A 15,259-nucleotide genomic window follows, 5' to 3' on the forward strand; every position below is an offset into this window, starting at 1 on the left:
TACATTTCTGCATAGTCCTTTTTTCATAACTGAATTAGATTTTATACAAGATTTAAATCCAAGGTTGAATCAATTAATTCATACATGTTACCTCTTATTACATCAAGGCGGCACAATAAGTCTACCACTGATATGTCTGATATGTGTTTAGGTGTGCAAATAAAATACTAAGTAATGGACAACTCCAATGTGCTAATCCATCAAGCTAACTTTGTGGGCTAAGAAATGGTTGTACAGTCATCATGGCCATGATAGTTGGTGAACTTGTTACCATTTCTATCAATTAATGCCAAGACATCATCAAGGCTGTATTTTTATACATTTACCTATTATCACTGACTGCATTTTTTAAATGTATATCGTCTTGTCTTATTAATTGGTGTTTATGGTAATATGAATGATAACTTAACCAAGTTTCCAGTTGTAAAAAATGAGTACTCTGTACATGTCTATTTAAAAGGACAAAACTTTTTTTAAGGGATTCTCATCTTAAATATACCATGATAACAACTGATGTGGAATAGCTGTCCCCTTGTTTGCCTATGATAACACACATGCTCTCCTGCCCTTACGTAAGTCCTCTTTTTGCTCAGGAGAGCATACAATTCCAGACAGCTAAGTTACAATAAACACTGTAGGAGCACAAGGTTTCTTTGCTGGCAGGCCTTCGTCTTGGTCTCAGTGTGGCTACAGTCAAATCTAAACAACACAGAAGCTACTTTAAAATGTCAGCATATCAGGTCGGACCAATGTCACTTCACACTCACAGAATCGACACATCTGTTCTTGTGGTACGTGTGCATTTAGAGTCCAAGGCCTATTTGAAGCGGTGTAGATAAAGGGTGGTGTGGGGAGAGACAGGAAGTCTGCAGCATAGACGATAGTCCTTCTGACTGCCTCTGACTTGATGTAAAATACGAGTTTTACAAGACATCCAGCAGCAGAGAAGAAAGGAGGGAAGAGCAGGATGGCAAAATGTTTAGTCACAGTCTGCTGGACTCCAATCCCAAAGGCATGCAGCTGATTCTACTCTGCTCATCCTTTCAAATCTTTCTCTGTTCTAAGAAAGTCACCAGTTTGCCCTGCCTGGTTTTTCACTTCCTGTTTTCTTGTTCGATTAGAAACCAAAACCTAACTGGCACAAACAAGAGGCTAACAGTCAGGCTATCCTCTCAGACGTTGGATATTGTGATATGTGATAAGTTCTGTCATTTCTTGAAAATACATATATTCATATCTACAATGGTGTTATCTTTCGTTTTGTCACCCAATCTTAGCAAGTGCTTTTGAGGAGATTTCTAAACATCGAGATATATACTGTGTATTTGCAATAAAGCAATTTTTTAAGGTAAATTATTGCAATATTACTTTAAATCATTTTCATCACCATTTACATATGACAATCTAAGCACTGCGAGTGAGTAAATGAGCACATATGGTGATCAGACTTCATCAGCCAACCATATTAAACAGTTGAATCAGCTCTTAGAGCCATGGGTAAACACAGCTTGGTGAGAAGTTTCCCTTGTCATCATCAATTTCACCAGCTGACTAAGAAGAAATAAAAATATCTTGCCAGTCACAAGTGTAACGACGAGACGCAGCCAATTCAAACACCTTATCTACCAACTGCACACGGAAAGAGCGAAGTCTGAACGCAGAATGGCAAATGACTGTTCCATTACTGTTTTGCCAGGATTTGCATAACCAAGCAAACTATTCAAAACCAACACAGCACTTTAAAAAAAATAATTCAATGTGAATAATCAAGGTGCTACATATTGGCAAGCTAAAGAGCTCCTTCAAATGTTTCTGCCAGTATGGAAAAGTGTTGCTTTAATTAGCGTTGGTTATCAGCACACTGTACTTTTTCAACAGGAACAACAAACTCAGCCAAGGTTGTGAGTGAAATCATGACTGAGAAAAGTGCTGATTGAACATCATGTTTGCATTCATCCCACCCACATTTTCTCAACGATGCAAGTTTACTTCCTACTTTCAACTATTGGGACATATTTTAAAATGTCTTCATGATTTATAGCCTGCTAGATTTCTGCTTTGTCTATCACTGAACGTTAAGGGTTGTGGATAAAAGCGTCCCCTTGAATGATGCTTGTCACCTATAAGTCATCTTAGGTAACTTTTCTGACACACTATATGTGTCTATTAGATCTTGATGTAACTTTCACCTTTCTGAAGATATTTCCAAGAGAAGCTGATCATCTATCTAGCGTCCACTAGTTTTGTGGTAGGGAGGTGAAGATCTACAGTACAACTCAACTCACACATTTTTTACTTTTGGCCAGGATCTTGATTTTAATTCCCTCTCCTGAAATGAAATAGTCAACCTTTAATATAATTTAGTAGCAACTACAACTGGTTGCAGAGGTAAACGCAACTGTATCCTCTCACCACATACTGTAGCAACATTGTGTCGAAAAAAGATTTTTGTATTCAGTATAGCTGACTGTTTGTACATCTCCAACAGTTTTGCTTATATTCAAAAGGAGTTATTGTACTGCAGTACATCGATTCTAGAAACTGCTGTATGTTCTGGCTACTTAATAATTCCCTTTTGCTGCAAGAAAAGAAAAAGGCTGGTGCAAGGCAGATACTGTTCTATCAAATAAAGAACAAATACACAAGAAGTCTTTTGGGGGGAATTGCATTCAAATAGCATAGCACAACATAATTTAATTTATGAAAATGCTTATCACATTAAAATATTTTTGACATTTTGATTTATTCACAAATCAGTGAAATCAATCATAAGCTAAGAAGCAATTCTCCTCACCTTCTCTTGTGTCAGTTAAAAAAAACTCTGCTCAACCTAAAGCATAAAACACACAGTACCTTTGTGAATGAATGGAGACACAAAGACAGCAACTGCCCCTTGCCAGTTCCGTCTTAATTCAAAGCAGGTTGTTCCTCAAAGCAGACTCTGGTGTGTTCTGTCTCATCCCGGGTCACTTTATATACTGGTGGAGCGAAGGGCAGGTTAAGGTGTACATCAGCTCATCAACCTTTACCCAACCCATAATTACTGTTTCGCACAGTCTTCAGGCTGAAATCATCAACCAAGACTGTCATTAGATGAGAGAGCGAAGGCTGTGGGCAGGATGTTGGCCCACTGAACACATTGTATGTGTGCTCCACTCATCCAACAAAGGACCATTCACCTTAAAATTAAAGGGTTTTGAGATGATTTGGCCAGGCTCAATCCCACACTTTAACCCAGAGGCAAGCTTAGAGGTCAGAGATTGCGAGGTAGGGAGCCACAAAGATCATATGGTAAGTCCTGCAGCCGTGGACAACTTAAGAGAGTTGTCATCAATATTTGCCATCCTAAAATAAATTTCAAGAATACTTGCCGGTCATACATGCTACATTCATTTAACAGCTGTAGTTCCAGTTAAATAGCAGAATACTATCTTTTAAGAAAAAACATATGATAAGCTCTGGAAATTAGATATTATTTTTTTTCCAATTATCAGTATGGGTCAGATTGCTGATAAAAGAATCTAACTTAAAAATGTGGCTTTGGCTCTAATGCAGCATTCTCTCAAACAAAGTCCTGTCTTACAACAGCATCTGGTTGATAACATGCCACAATTAATAGCTTATAAACACTGAATAATCTAATCTGCACAGTAGCTAGTAACTTAATTTATCTGAAAAAGCCATATCGGTCAACCGATAATCATCATGCTGACTTGCCTGAATTATCTGGAGTATTTAGAAGATTTAGTGCATTAAAAAATCAAAACATTTTAAAGATGAATTCAGAACAGATTTAACACCCCTAACGTCTCGAAATGTGTGCACTGTTGCATGTGCAACATCTACTTTTCATTCAGTTGTCAGTTTCCATCACAGTATAATTGAGTTTACACACCGTTGAATGAATTCCAATGGCTCTTCCATGACCACCAACCACAGAAGGATGTTAAAAGGAACTCAAAGTAAACAGTCATCTTAGTCAGTCATATACTACGAGTGGACGATCGCACCATTTCCTATAGCTCCATTTACATTAAAGCTCTTTACATCCACCTCTTTGATTCAGAGATGAATGAACAAGTCAACGAGTCACAGCTTTAAGTCTAACTTGATCTAGCTAAATTAGGTTAGCTTCTCTAGCAGCCCCTTGATTAAACTACTCTGTCGTACTAACCCGGTACGTGACATCCTTTATGTGTTAATTAAAGTCTTCGGGGTTAATTGTGAGCCGGTTTCAGTGGCTAGCTAATGTAGAGTCGGGTATATTAGCCAGCTTCTTATTAGCCTTGACAGTTAGCTTACCCGGTGATGCTGTTAGGAGCAGAAAGGCAGGTTTGACGTCAACTCCTCTCAACAGCGTCCCTTTGGCTCCTCTGACACACAGGAGGTATCACAGTCGGGCAAAGAAAATGTCAAATGTGGGCGGCGGGTTGTCCGCGGTGCGTCCAGTCATTCACAGAAGATGGGGGGTGTATATTCCTACATTGTCCTCCCATTCAAACAATTCGTACAGCAGCGGCAGCAGCGCGTGGCGGTGGAGGATGTGGTGGGGTGACAGTCAAGGGTGACGTCAACGTCGACGTTTTTCAAGATGGCGGTGTCTCCATCATGCGGCCAGTAGCGGGTACTGCAGGTCTGCAGACTTATGTGATGAAGCTGTGGGGGGGATATATACTGTATACCCGACCTATTCAACTGGAGGGCCAGATGTGGTCCTCTTACAACCTTGTTCCGGCCCTTTAAACATTTTGTAAGAAGTCTAATCAGCCCATTCTTTAGTTATGCCTGTTGCTAAGCAAATAGGTGGTATGCCCAGGCAATTTGTAATCTCAGAGTCTCTAATAACACAATTCCTAAAATATCAGGAATGTACAAAGGTCTGGAAAGGAATGAAAGATGTTGTGCTTTTTTTTTTTTTACAGGCGAATAACTGCCTGGGTGATGAATCCTGTTTTGTATGAGTGTGAAAAACACAAGCATTGGTGATAATAGAAAGAAATATTTGCCAAAATACTTTGTAAGTCATCCCTCTATGTTAAAAAGTATACTTTCATTGCAGACTGATAAACCAAAGAGTGTATGTAAACTAGGAACATTTTCAAGTAAGGTTCTGCCTCTTTTTAGCTGGTGCTGGGATTCTATTCTGGTTGTTTACTATTCTATTATGGTTTTGTTTTGTGTTTGTTCTCCACACCATGATGTAGTGCTTCAGAATCTGAAATCTGGAAGTATTCGGGTCATTTAACTCAAGTAGAACTAAAATACTTCAGTACTAATACCATAACATACAATTAAATATCATTTAAATATTATTATGCATTCGTGAATGCAAAAACAGGAATTTACAGTTGTAGCTAATTTTACCTAGTTTGTAAATAACTCCAGCTAATGATTATTTTCCTTATGTTTTATTTGCTGATTATTTACACCATTAATAGATTGATTGTTTGGTCCGCAACAATTCTGAGAATGATGACTGAAACATTGAATAACAAGAGCACGAAGCGACACCCTGACAATGACCAAACCTCAAAAAAAAATTAAATGAATAAAGGGAAAGCAAAACATTCGTGAAGCTGGAACCATTAAATGTGTTTACATGAAAGCTGGCTTAAATGATACAATATTATTATAATATTTGCCAATTAATTTTCTATATATTTATATCAAACTGTTCCCTATGCACTTGATTGAACTGGTAGCAGGTACTGCTGTTGGGTCGATTAACATATGAAAAAAATATAATATTAATAAGCTCTTCAGATGTTTTGTGCAAACATCTAAATGTATAAAAGTAAGTAGTCACTAAAGCTGAGTGTATTAAGGTAAAAACTACAATATTTCCCTCTAATATGGGATGAAAGTAGAGAGTAGCACGAAAAGAAAAGACTCAAATAAAGTACAAGTACCTGAAATTTTACTGGAGTACAATAATTGAGTAAATGTACTTAATCACACTCAACCACTGACAAGAACAATATAATACATTTGATTAAAAAAAGTTGCCTATTGTGATATTGTAATATTGATACCAAGTATTGCACACTGTTGAGGGACCTGCATTTTACTCAGTTATTTCCATTTTATTCTACTTGACTCCATTTTAGGAGTTAATATTTAGGGCTGCTGCCAGGATTTTGGAAATATTGATTTTGGTGGTGTCCGAAGTCCCCCAGTGCAATTACAACCACCAAAGAAATTATAATGTATTTTAGTTTTTTTTTTTTGCCAAGACTACTACAATGACATAACTTTGGTGTCCATATTTTGCAGCAATGGCCCTGTAAACATTGTTGTTTTTCTACATTTGTTTGACAGCTACACTCTGTTACTTAAGATTAGTAAGATTTATATGCTGAACATATGATCATTTTATGAAGAATTATTAACTGTTATAGATTTATACTTGACGAGTATGGAAAGTAGTTCATATTAGCTCAGTCTTGAACAGTTTCAACATTAAAATGCTGCTATAAATAACATCAACTTAAGTTGCAATCTAACTGTTTTCTTACTTTGCATTGTATTGATGTTCTTTTGTTAGTTTTAACGTAATTACTTCTATGAGGATTATGAACCCCTCTTTTAGGCCTGAGATTTTTTTTTTACACAGATGTCTTCCTGTCTATTTAGTTCACTGCATAAAGAGTACGCAGATAGAAAAGACTGACAGGCTCATTCTGCCCCAATGCAAATCACTGAGGCGTACAGTAGCGTGGGGAATGTTCAGCTTGGACAAGTAGAACCAGTTATTTCACATTAAGCTGCTGTCATTCTGTTTACAACAGCCATGTACTCGCCGTGTGATTAATAGTGTTCATGAATACTACGTACTGTACACGGAAATTATGAATTTTTTTTACATAATTTCGGCGAAAGAGTGGGCTCGTCCGGGATTTGAACCCGGGACCTCTCGCACCCAAAGCGAGAATCATACCCCTAGACCAACGAGCCACTTAGCATTCGTTTTCCCCCATCTATAATCTAACCTAAACTGTTTATCCAACTATATTATTGACGCTGGTTTATGACATCAAATATGCCATGTCGACACAGACACCGGACTTCAAAAGCCCCCGGCAGAGATCGTATATGAAGATGATAACTCACTTCACGTAAAAGTAGACAGCGCATGCGTCCTGCTCGAGATTAAATGCCTAATGTCTAAAACGCATAGAAACTTAATTAACTACCTGAGTAAAAACGTAATAAAATACAAAATTACACGCACATCTTAGCAAAACTACAGATCATTAAATACGAAAACATGTGTTGTGCAGATGAACATGCCTGAAAATGTTGCAGATGACTTCCAAAATAAAGCTCTTTTTGTGTGTTTTTACATTCATGCGACACGTACACTCAGCATAAATATAATACATATTAATAACACAAATATATTTACTATACACATGTTCTCATAGTGGCTATTAATTGCAGCTTTCTATAATGCCGTATCGTTATGATGGCTATCGTTATGAGCTGGCGTGATGATTCGTCAAGCGGAAGTTGTTTTGATTGCGGAAGTGTACAGATGCTGTAGGCGCAGCCCACCGAAGCAGTCTGGTTCAGGACCTACATTTGATCGTGTTTTGATTCGGCTGTATGTAGGCCTCTGAGAGCGTCGGATTACAGCTCGATCAGGTAAGGAAGAAGACAAAGTTCCTCGATGGTTTATCAGCTGCGGAACCATTTTAAACTCCTCCTGTAAATAGCGCTGGCTTTGCTAAGTTAGCTAAATCAGCGGCGGCTAACGCGACGTCGTTGGGAGACGTTGATCACTTTGGCAACAGGGCGAGCGAGATATCAAGAGTTCGTGGAGGGAAAACATGTCTTTATGACACCCAGAGCATGCCGGTAGAGTAATTAGCTTAGGACTTTGTTTATGAGGTGAAACGTAATGTGGTGTCTCTTACTACTTGAGCTAAAAGGGGCCCACACTTTGTCGATTTGTTTTCCCCTGGACCATGAGCGTTACTGAATGACAGTACGAAGCCTCGAGCGTGTTCAAGTTAATACTGACAATGTTCCATCAGTTTATAGATGGACACGAGTTAATGTGATGAGCTGTGGTTTACGACAGTCTTTCAGTTAATATCTCTTTTGTTTACATTGTTTTTAAAATTCATAAGCAGCTATAGAGTGAGTGCTAACATGCTTTACATTGGTGAAATTAGCAATAAAGTCAGGAATTTTCCCTCTTAGTCGAGTAAAGTGAATTGATTTTTCAACAACATGATTTTAAAGTGTCAAAATTAAATTGATCTTTATATTCAATGGCTCCTTATAGACTACTATACTATTATTTTTTGATTTGTCATGATCTCTGATGATCATAGTTTATTCCCGTTTCTAGGTCTTAAGCTTCTAAGTACCTCCTCCTCTCCTCTTATCAACGCTGCACCTATTTAGCTGAACTGTTAACACTCGGTCCCCTCCTGACAGGCTGGCCAAGGAGCTGTCATGACTGAATCAATAAAGGCCGACTGACTGTTAGTCAGCATGCTGATGAAGCGCTCCCACATTTGTTTTCATTTGATCAATAAGGAATAGGAAAACCTAAGTCATACAAACTGGACCCTCCCAGCAGAGTCATTACTTCTTTTCTAAATATACTTGTGTACAGTTGTGGCCTCAGAGCAGGGTGTGAGAAGGGGAAACACTGCTTCTTTGTGCTAGTTTTTTTTACAGGATATTGTGTGATCTTGCACACTTGCTGAATTGCTTTACTAAAAGCACATGTGCATACGTGAGAATCAGTAAAGAAGTCAGATGAGATCATCAATCACATCGTTCCCATGTTGAGATTGATTTAAACACCATTATTTCAGCATGATTTGTCAGGTTTCCAGCAATATAAAAGAGAATTCAAAATAAAAACTCTGTCTTTTGTCGAAGAAAATACCTAAAATCCGACTGGAAACATCCTCCACTGTTGTGCTATTTGTTGAAGAATTGAAGAATTAGAGTATTAACCTCTCGTAAAGCATTAGTTAAAGTCATCAGAGAACCGGAGTGCGTTCTCAGTCACATGCCATCCTTAAATGTTAAGATTTTACTCTTTGGTGGAATACGCTCTGCAGTCACGAAGGAAGGAAAATGTCCATTCACAACAGTGGAAATGCAAGCTATTATTATTTAAAGGAACTACAATAGCCTGACAGAGAATGCAACAATTCTGTAGCACACTGGCTCATGGAAAGTGGAAGATAAAGGGTCTGTCCACAGTGTGTACAATGTACACAACTGATGTACTTGTTTCAGGTTCATCAGCACAGTGCTTTGCACTGAATAGAGTAACAAGTCTTCATCCTGTCCTCTCAGTGTTCCAGGTTGAGCTGTCGGGATGGCAGACCACAATGACGTCAGTCTGCCACCGGAGGAGAGAGTCCGCGCTCTGACCAAGAAGGGAAGCTCAGTGGAAGTAAATGATGATGTGCCCCCGCGCCGCTACTTCCGCTCTGGCATGGAGATGGTCCGCATGGCGAACATCTACACAGAGGAGGGCAACATCGAGCACGCCTTCGTCCTTTACAATAAATACATCACGTAAGTGTTTACAGCTATGGGCTCGACTGACTGAGCTTGTAGTGGGCTTTTATTTGTGTGATTGTTTTCACATTAGTTTAAGCAGTTATTAATTTGGTGCTCATTGTAATCAGTCTGGGCCAGCATAGATTTCGAGCTTTATGTTTAGGTTGAGGTTAATAAAAAATGCTGTGGGTTAAAGAGGAAATGTGCAGGAAGGAGAAGAAAAGTTAAAACAGAGATATGGCTCAATTCTTTCCCAAACAAGGCTGATGAATTTCACCACATAACTCAAAACAGAGTGACTTTAGCTTGTCCTCAAGTGTAAATATATTCTACACACTTAAGATGACCGGTGAGTAGTTTTGAGATGATTCTGTTGTTAGAAAGCCAACCAGAGTGCAAAGTCTGTCATTTCAGTCACAATGTCTATTTGATTGACTGTTTAATGCAATTATTCCAAATATTCATCAATAAATCAAATCTTTTTTTTTTTTCCTTTCCACTCAGGCTCTTCATAGAAAAACTTCCCAAGCATCGGGATTACAAGACAGCTAACATTCCTGAGAAGAAGGACACACTAAAGGTATGGAGACTGGCTTATATAACAGATTTGAAATGTTTTTAAGAAATAGTTTAAGCTTTTAAAACTAAATTGTGAAACATTTTGGGAAATTTCCTTTCTCCTCCAGAAACTGAAGGATGTTGCCTTTCCTCAAGCAGAGGTTCTGAAAAAAGCTCTTTTGAGGAGATTTGACCAGGAGTACGCCCAGTATCTTGTCAAAAAGGTAAACTCTATTGTAAACTCCTTTCACACCAAAATGTGTTAATTGTATTTTTTGAGATTTAAATATTTGAATTAGTATTCTATAACGTAATCAGCAAAATGATCCAATACACACAAACAATACAACAAGGGCTGTACGCTGATTTTACAATGTGTTGTGCAAACCCTAAATGGAGTTAAACATTAATCATCTACACTGCAGCTGCAAGCCATGGTTGTAATAAAAGAAAGCATTTGTTGCTTAACAAATGCAAAACAATAACGTTGACCTTGAATAATCACCTTTAGTTTCAGTTAATGAGACTGATACAATCTCATGATGAGAAAATCACACATCCGATTTTTTACAAAAAGAGACTGCCTGCTGAACTTTTTGCTGTATGCACAGAAAGCGGAGGAGGAGGCCTTGGCACGTGAGCAGTCCAAGCAGCGGGCGCTGGATGCCGAGCGGGAACGTGTGGCTGAGATGCAGCGGCGGCAGCGGGAGCAGGAGCAGTTCAGTGCCTTTGAGGAGATGATCCGCCGCCAGGAGCTGGAGAAGGAACGCCAGCGCGTGCTCCTGGAGTTCGCCACGCCTGCTACACCTTCCCCTGACACTCCCCTCATTCCAGGCATCCAAGTCCCTTCAATCGTCTCCCCCACCACCCCGCAGAGCCCAGGGGACATGTCCGGCGGCATCAACCATCAACACAATCGTCCCCCTTCAACCATCGGCACACCTGCCACGGGCCTGCCAAGCTTTGACCGCTCACTCAAGCCTGGATCTTTGGTCAGCCCCGGGAACAACAGTGAGTTAATCTTTCTCTGACACGAGGGGCCGGCCTTCAGAGGATTTAAATACTGCCCTACTCCTGCTTTAAAGTATTTGTTCTTCTGAGCTGAATTCTTTCCCCCTGACCTACTTCATTTGCTGTCAACACCATGCCTTGTTTCAGAACATCACAAGAATCAAACTTTTGCATTCAGCTTTGGTTTATTCCTCTGCATGGTTTTGGCAGATACGATGGTGGATGCCCTCCGGCAGTTGGCCGTGCCCGCTGAGCTGTGCCGGAGCTTTCTGAGGTTGGCCGAGGCCAACACAAGCCGAGCTGTAGAAACTTGTGGCATCCTGTGTGGCAAACTGGTAAGACTCTGGAACAGGACGGCTGTGTTGAAGCCCCTTGTGAATAGATCAGTTACAGGAAGCACAAAAGTTTGTTTGAAAACATTAATTAATAAATGCATTTTCTTTAAATTATTGTAGAGATAATTCAACTAAGAAACTACTTATTTCCAGTCCATTCTCCAGTGATTGTTTAACAAATGTGTTTTCTTTAATATTTTAAATGACAGAGACATCAGCTGACCTCTTACGGATCTGCTGTGGCTTTTCTTTGAATTGTGTCATCCGCTGTTCGGCTGTTTTGTGATGAGCATGACCGAGCATTTTTGCCAGCAGCAAACCAATCAGCGCTCTGTTAATTTTATTCAGACAGAGTCCTTGGATAGCTTTTTGGCAGACGGTGGCTGTCTTTGCATAATTCAAAAGAATATAATAGCGGGACGCTTTTCTGTGTTTGTTCCAGACCAGGAATGCGTTTACTGTGACGCATGTCATCGTACCAAAACAATGTGGCGGGCCAGACTATTGTGATACGGAAAATGAGGAGGAACTCTTCCTCATACAGGACCAGTACGATCTCATCACCCTGGGCTGGATACATGTGAGTAAAGATGGGCAAATTCTGACAAGTGCTGTCAAATAATCACCGTGTGAGGTAACCCTGCTGTACTTTGAGGGAAAAATTCACTCTGAAAAAACATTGAGTCAACGAGTGATGCCATGAATCCCATGTCGTGTGTCTCATGCATTCCTGCTTTGACCTCATAGTAAGATACTTGAATCACTAGTTCGAGTCTTTCTTTTAGACATTGAATATTTAGATATTAAATCAGAACCAGAACTATACATGATTTTTGGAGCCGCTGTTAATAACGATCAAAAACTTCTGATAGCTGTATATCAGCTGACATACACCCTTGGGACAAAGACATGTAATGGAATCATGATATGTTACAGTTAAACAATATAATTTAGTGCACTGAAGCAGTTAACTTCACTGACTGGCAAACTGGTAAGACGGAATTTAGTCATCATAAATCACTCCAGGCATATTTTTCTGCAGAAAATATTACATTATAATCGGTGGATAATGCACTGATGCTGTATATCGGTCCGGCTCTAACATCACGATAGAGCAGATGTCAACGATTTAAATATCATTGGTGAGTAAATCATACGGTCTACAGAGCACAGAAAAGAAAAACTTGCGTAATTTATGGTTTGGTAATTTACCAGCTTACAAGAATAAGACGTCACAGAGATTTGTCCAGTGAATAGAATCATACAGTGTATGTGTGTTTGTACACTAACAAAACCGTTGAACTGACTTGTGTGACTCACTCTGTTTCCCAGACTCATCCCACACAGACGGCCTTCCTGTCCAGCGTCGACCTCCACACACACTGCTCCTACCAGATGATGATGCCTGAGGCCATCGCCATCGTCTGCTCACCTAAGTTCAATGAGTGAGTCCGAAAAGTGCTGGTGTCCTGTCATTACATGTTTGAAGAAACATTTTTAAAAGCAGTTGATTTTATCTGGAACTCATTTGTATTGTTATATGTGTTAATCAGCATACTGCCAGTGTACTTCCCTATGTCTCTCCATACTGAGGTGTGACTGTGTGTTTGTATTCGTCCCAGGATCGGCTACTTCAGGTTGACAGATCGAGGAACAGAGGAGATCTCAACATGCAAACAGAAAGGCTTTCACCCTCACAGCAAAGACCCTCCTCTATTTACAGTGAGTCGACCTCTACTGTGAGGCCACATGTACAAATACATTTTGAAATTTGATTATTTAAACAATTTACTAGAGTCAAGTATCATTTTCTTGATAATAGTTTACAGTTTGCCTGATCCAGTCTGGTTTCAAGGAAATTTTAGAGACATTACTCTAGATGTGGTCGTCCAGGTTTAGAGATAATACAATATAATGACAGGGAATTCAAATTTATTTTAGAAAAAATTAAAATGCCTTTTTAACCCTTTTCAGATCACATCACCGGTCATTTTGACAATTTTTTTATTTAACGATGTATGCGGCATATAATGGGCTTTGTCCCTCTTATGACACACTTTAACACTTTAGACATGAAAAAAATTCTATTCTGTTTTAAGGTATAATTTCAATAATGGATTGTGTTTACTGTAAAACATACTCTTCTTTTAACTAAGCAGTGCTGCATTGTAGCTTGTTTTCTTGTTCATGTGATCAGACTCTAACCCAAATCTGTTTCTCCCTGTCAGCACGCGGGACATGTCACCATCACCGATGACACTGTGTCCATGGTGGATTTGCGGTGATTTTCCTTTTTCACCACAACCCTCACAGACTGTTTGATCAGACTGTAGACATTTTACTGAAAGAAAACACTCATCTTACATTCAGGACGGTACTGAGCAAATGCCGGCCTCAAGTTTACCATTGACAGACTTAAATTGTTCTCAAAGGGAACAACGTTGTGAACTGTTTTATTTTTCTTTTTGATTTGTTTTTTGTTTTGCTCTTTGAGAAAAAATCTGCATATTATTGCACTTTCCAAGCAAACAACTACTATCCGCTTACTGGACTAAAAAACCTCTGGCTCGTCATCCCCTCTGTTTTTGTCAGTACATGCTCTAGCTCCAAACTGTTTTGTTTATTTGCCATGAATAAAAATGTCTGTTTGTCAGTGAAGTGTCCAGAAACCCAACTTTTGTTTCACAATTGTTATCAAAGTTTGGTTCTGTCTGACATATAAAGTGCCAAGGACGAGAACATTCACTAGTTGAGCTGTTCATTGTGCATCGTGAAGTTCAGTGTGTAGTGTGTAGTCGCGTCTTTGTTCTTCTGACATGGGTTTCCTTCACAAGCTGTTGAAGTGCTATTAGTGATGAGAGAAAGGAAAGCCAGTCGTAACTCAGGTATGCAGGCAGCGTTGCTGTTGCTGCGCTGTATTATATTTTTATATACAAACACTATCACTCCACAGTTCCTTTATCTATGAAGGGTTTTGTTTGGTCTTTGATTCATGCTTATAATGGATCCACCTTCTACCACTTTTATTTCCTCATCCTATGTATTTTTGTTCTGTGGACAGGGGTTGGTCGTACCTGTATAATGTGTCCAATATTCAGAGGACATGTGTGCAACAGGCAATCTGAATGTACCTTCTGCTACACATTACCACGCATTACTAACCACCTGGCCATGGTTTCATGCCTCTAACCGTTTTTGTTTGCTCCCTTCTCTTGGTAGAAGAAGTAAATGATTAGCCATAATTGTGAGAATACCTTCAATGAATTAAATGCCAAGGTCAAAATAAAATCATTGTAGATTAATTCAGTCTGCATTGTTTTGTTTGTTATTTTTGATCATGGTACAAATTTAAAGCATATTATAGAACAAAAAAATGTCCGAAGTTGTGCTTGAAATTGCATGCGAGGGAAATAATAACACCAAGTATAAACATTTTAACTAAATGAGATGGGGTTGCTATGCACCTTATAGAGAAGATCAGGGTGAAAACTGATTTGATAACATATACCGCATCTGTTTTCAGTATTATGTGCGTACTTGAAAATGAGCAAGAGAAAGAGCCAAGAGTTTTTCATGAAGTAAATGGATTCCCTCAGATGATCGATGGTAATGTGCATGTCATGGTGTGTAAGACTGATTTTTTTGACTTGCAGTGATCGTAACTCATTTTATGGATGTAGAAATTGGAGCTGCAAAAGTTCTGATTCATGATTTTGGTTTGGCTGGAGAGGAAACATAAATCCGTGGCACTCAGTTTCAGGAAAACTGTCAACAAATGATATAACCTGGCATAACATTCACTCAGAAGTATTATTTATGTA

The 15,259-nt window shown here is 39.1% G+C and overlaps 2 protein-coding genes and 1 non-coding gene across 5 annotated transcripts in view; 1 reads left to right on the forward strand and 2 right to left on the reverse strand.

The window, feature by feature from the left end:
* slc39a14 (solute carrier family 39 member 14) overlaps positions 1-4,544 on the reverse strand; it is a 23,855-nt gene extending 19,311 nt beyond the window's left edge. For 2 of the 3 annotated variants that reach the window (XM_030417424.1, XM_030417425.1), the window contains exon 1: positions 4,303-4,544. The gene's annotated coding sequence lies outside the window, so the exon portion shown is untranslated. Of the gene's footprint in view, positions 1-2,853; positions 3,184-4,302 lie in introns of those variants that run through there. The other variant, XM_030417426.1, reaches the window with a different exon arrangement.
* Positions 4,545-6,882: 2,338 nt separating this feature from the next.
* Positions 6,883-6,954, reverse strand: trnap-ugg (transfer RNA proline (anticodon UGG)). The gene has a single exon. It is a non-coding gene; the product is annotated as a tRNA-Pro (tRNA).
* Positions 6,955-7,502: 548 nt separating this feature from the next.
* Positions 7,503-14,740, forward strand: LOC115582350 (STAM-binding protein-like A). Its single transcript, XM_030418296.1, has 10 exons — positions 7,503-7,644; positions 9,325-9,549; positions 10,039-10,114; positions 10,221-10,316; positions 10,704-11,103; positions 11,314-11,438; positions 11,881-12,018; positions 12,771-12,883; positions 13,061-13,160; positions 13,667-14,740. Exons 2-10 carry the CDS (start codon positions 9,347-9,349, stop codon positions 13,721-13,723), a joined length of 1,308 nt encoding a protein of 435 aa, XP_030274156.1. The 5' UTR covers positions 7,503-7,644; positions 9,325-9,346; the 3' UTR covers positions 13,724-14,740.
* The last annotated feature ends 519 nt before the right edge of the window (positions 14,741-15,259 follow it).

The sequence above is a fragment of the Sparus aurata genome, chromosome 5 (genome assembly GCF_900880675.1).
Source record: "Sparus aurata chromosome 5, fSpaAur1.1, whole genome shotgun sequence".
NCBI classification, from domain to species: Eukaryota; Metazoa; Chordata; class Actinopteri; order Spariformes; family Sparidae; genus Sparus; species Sparus aurata.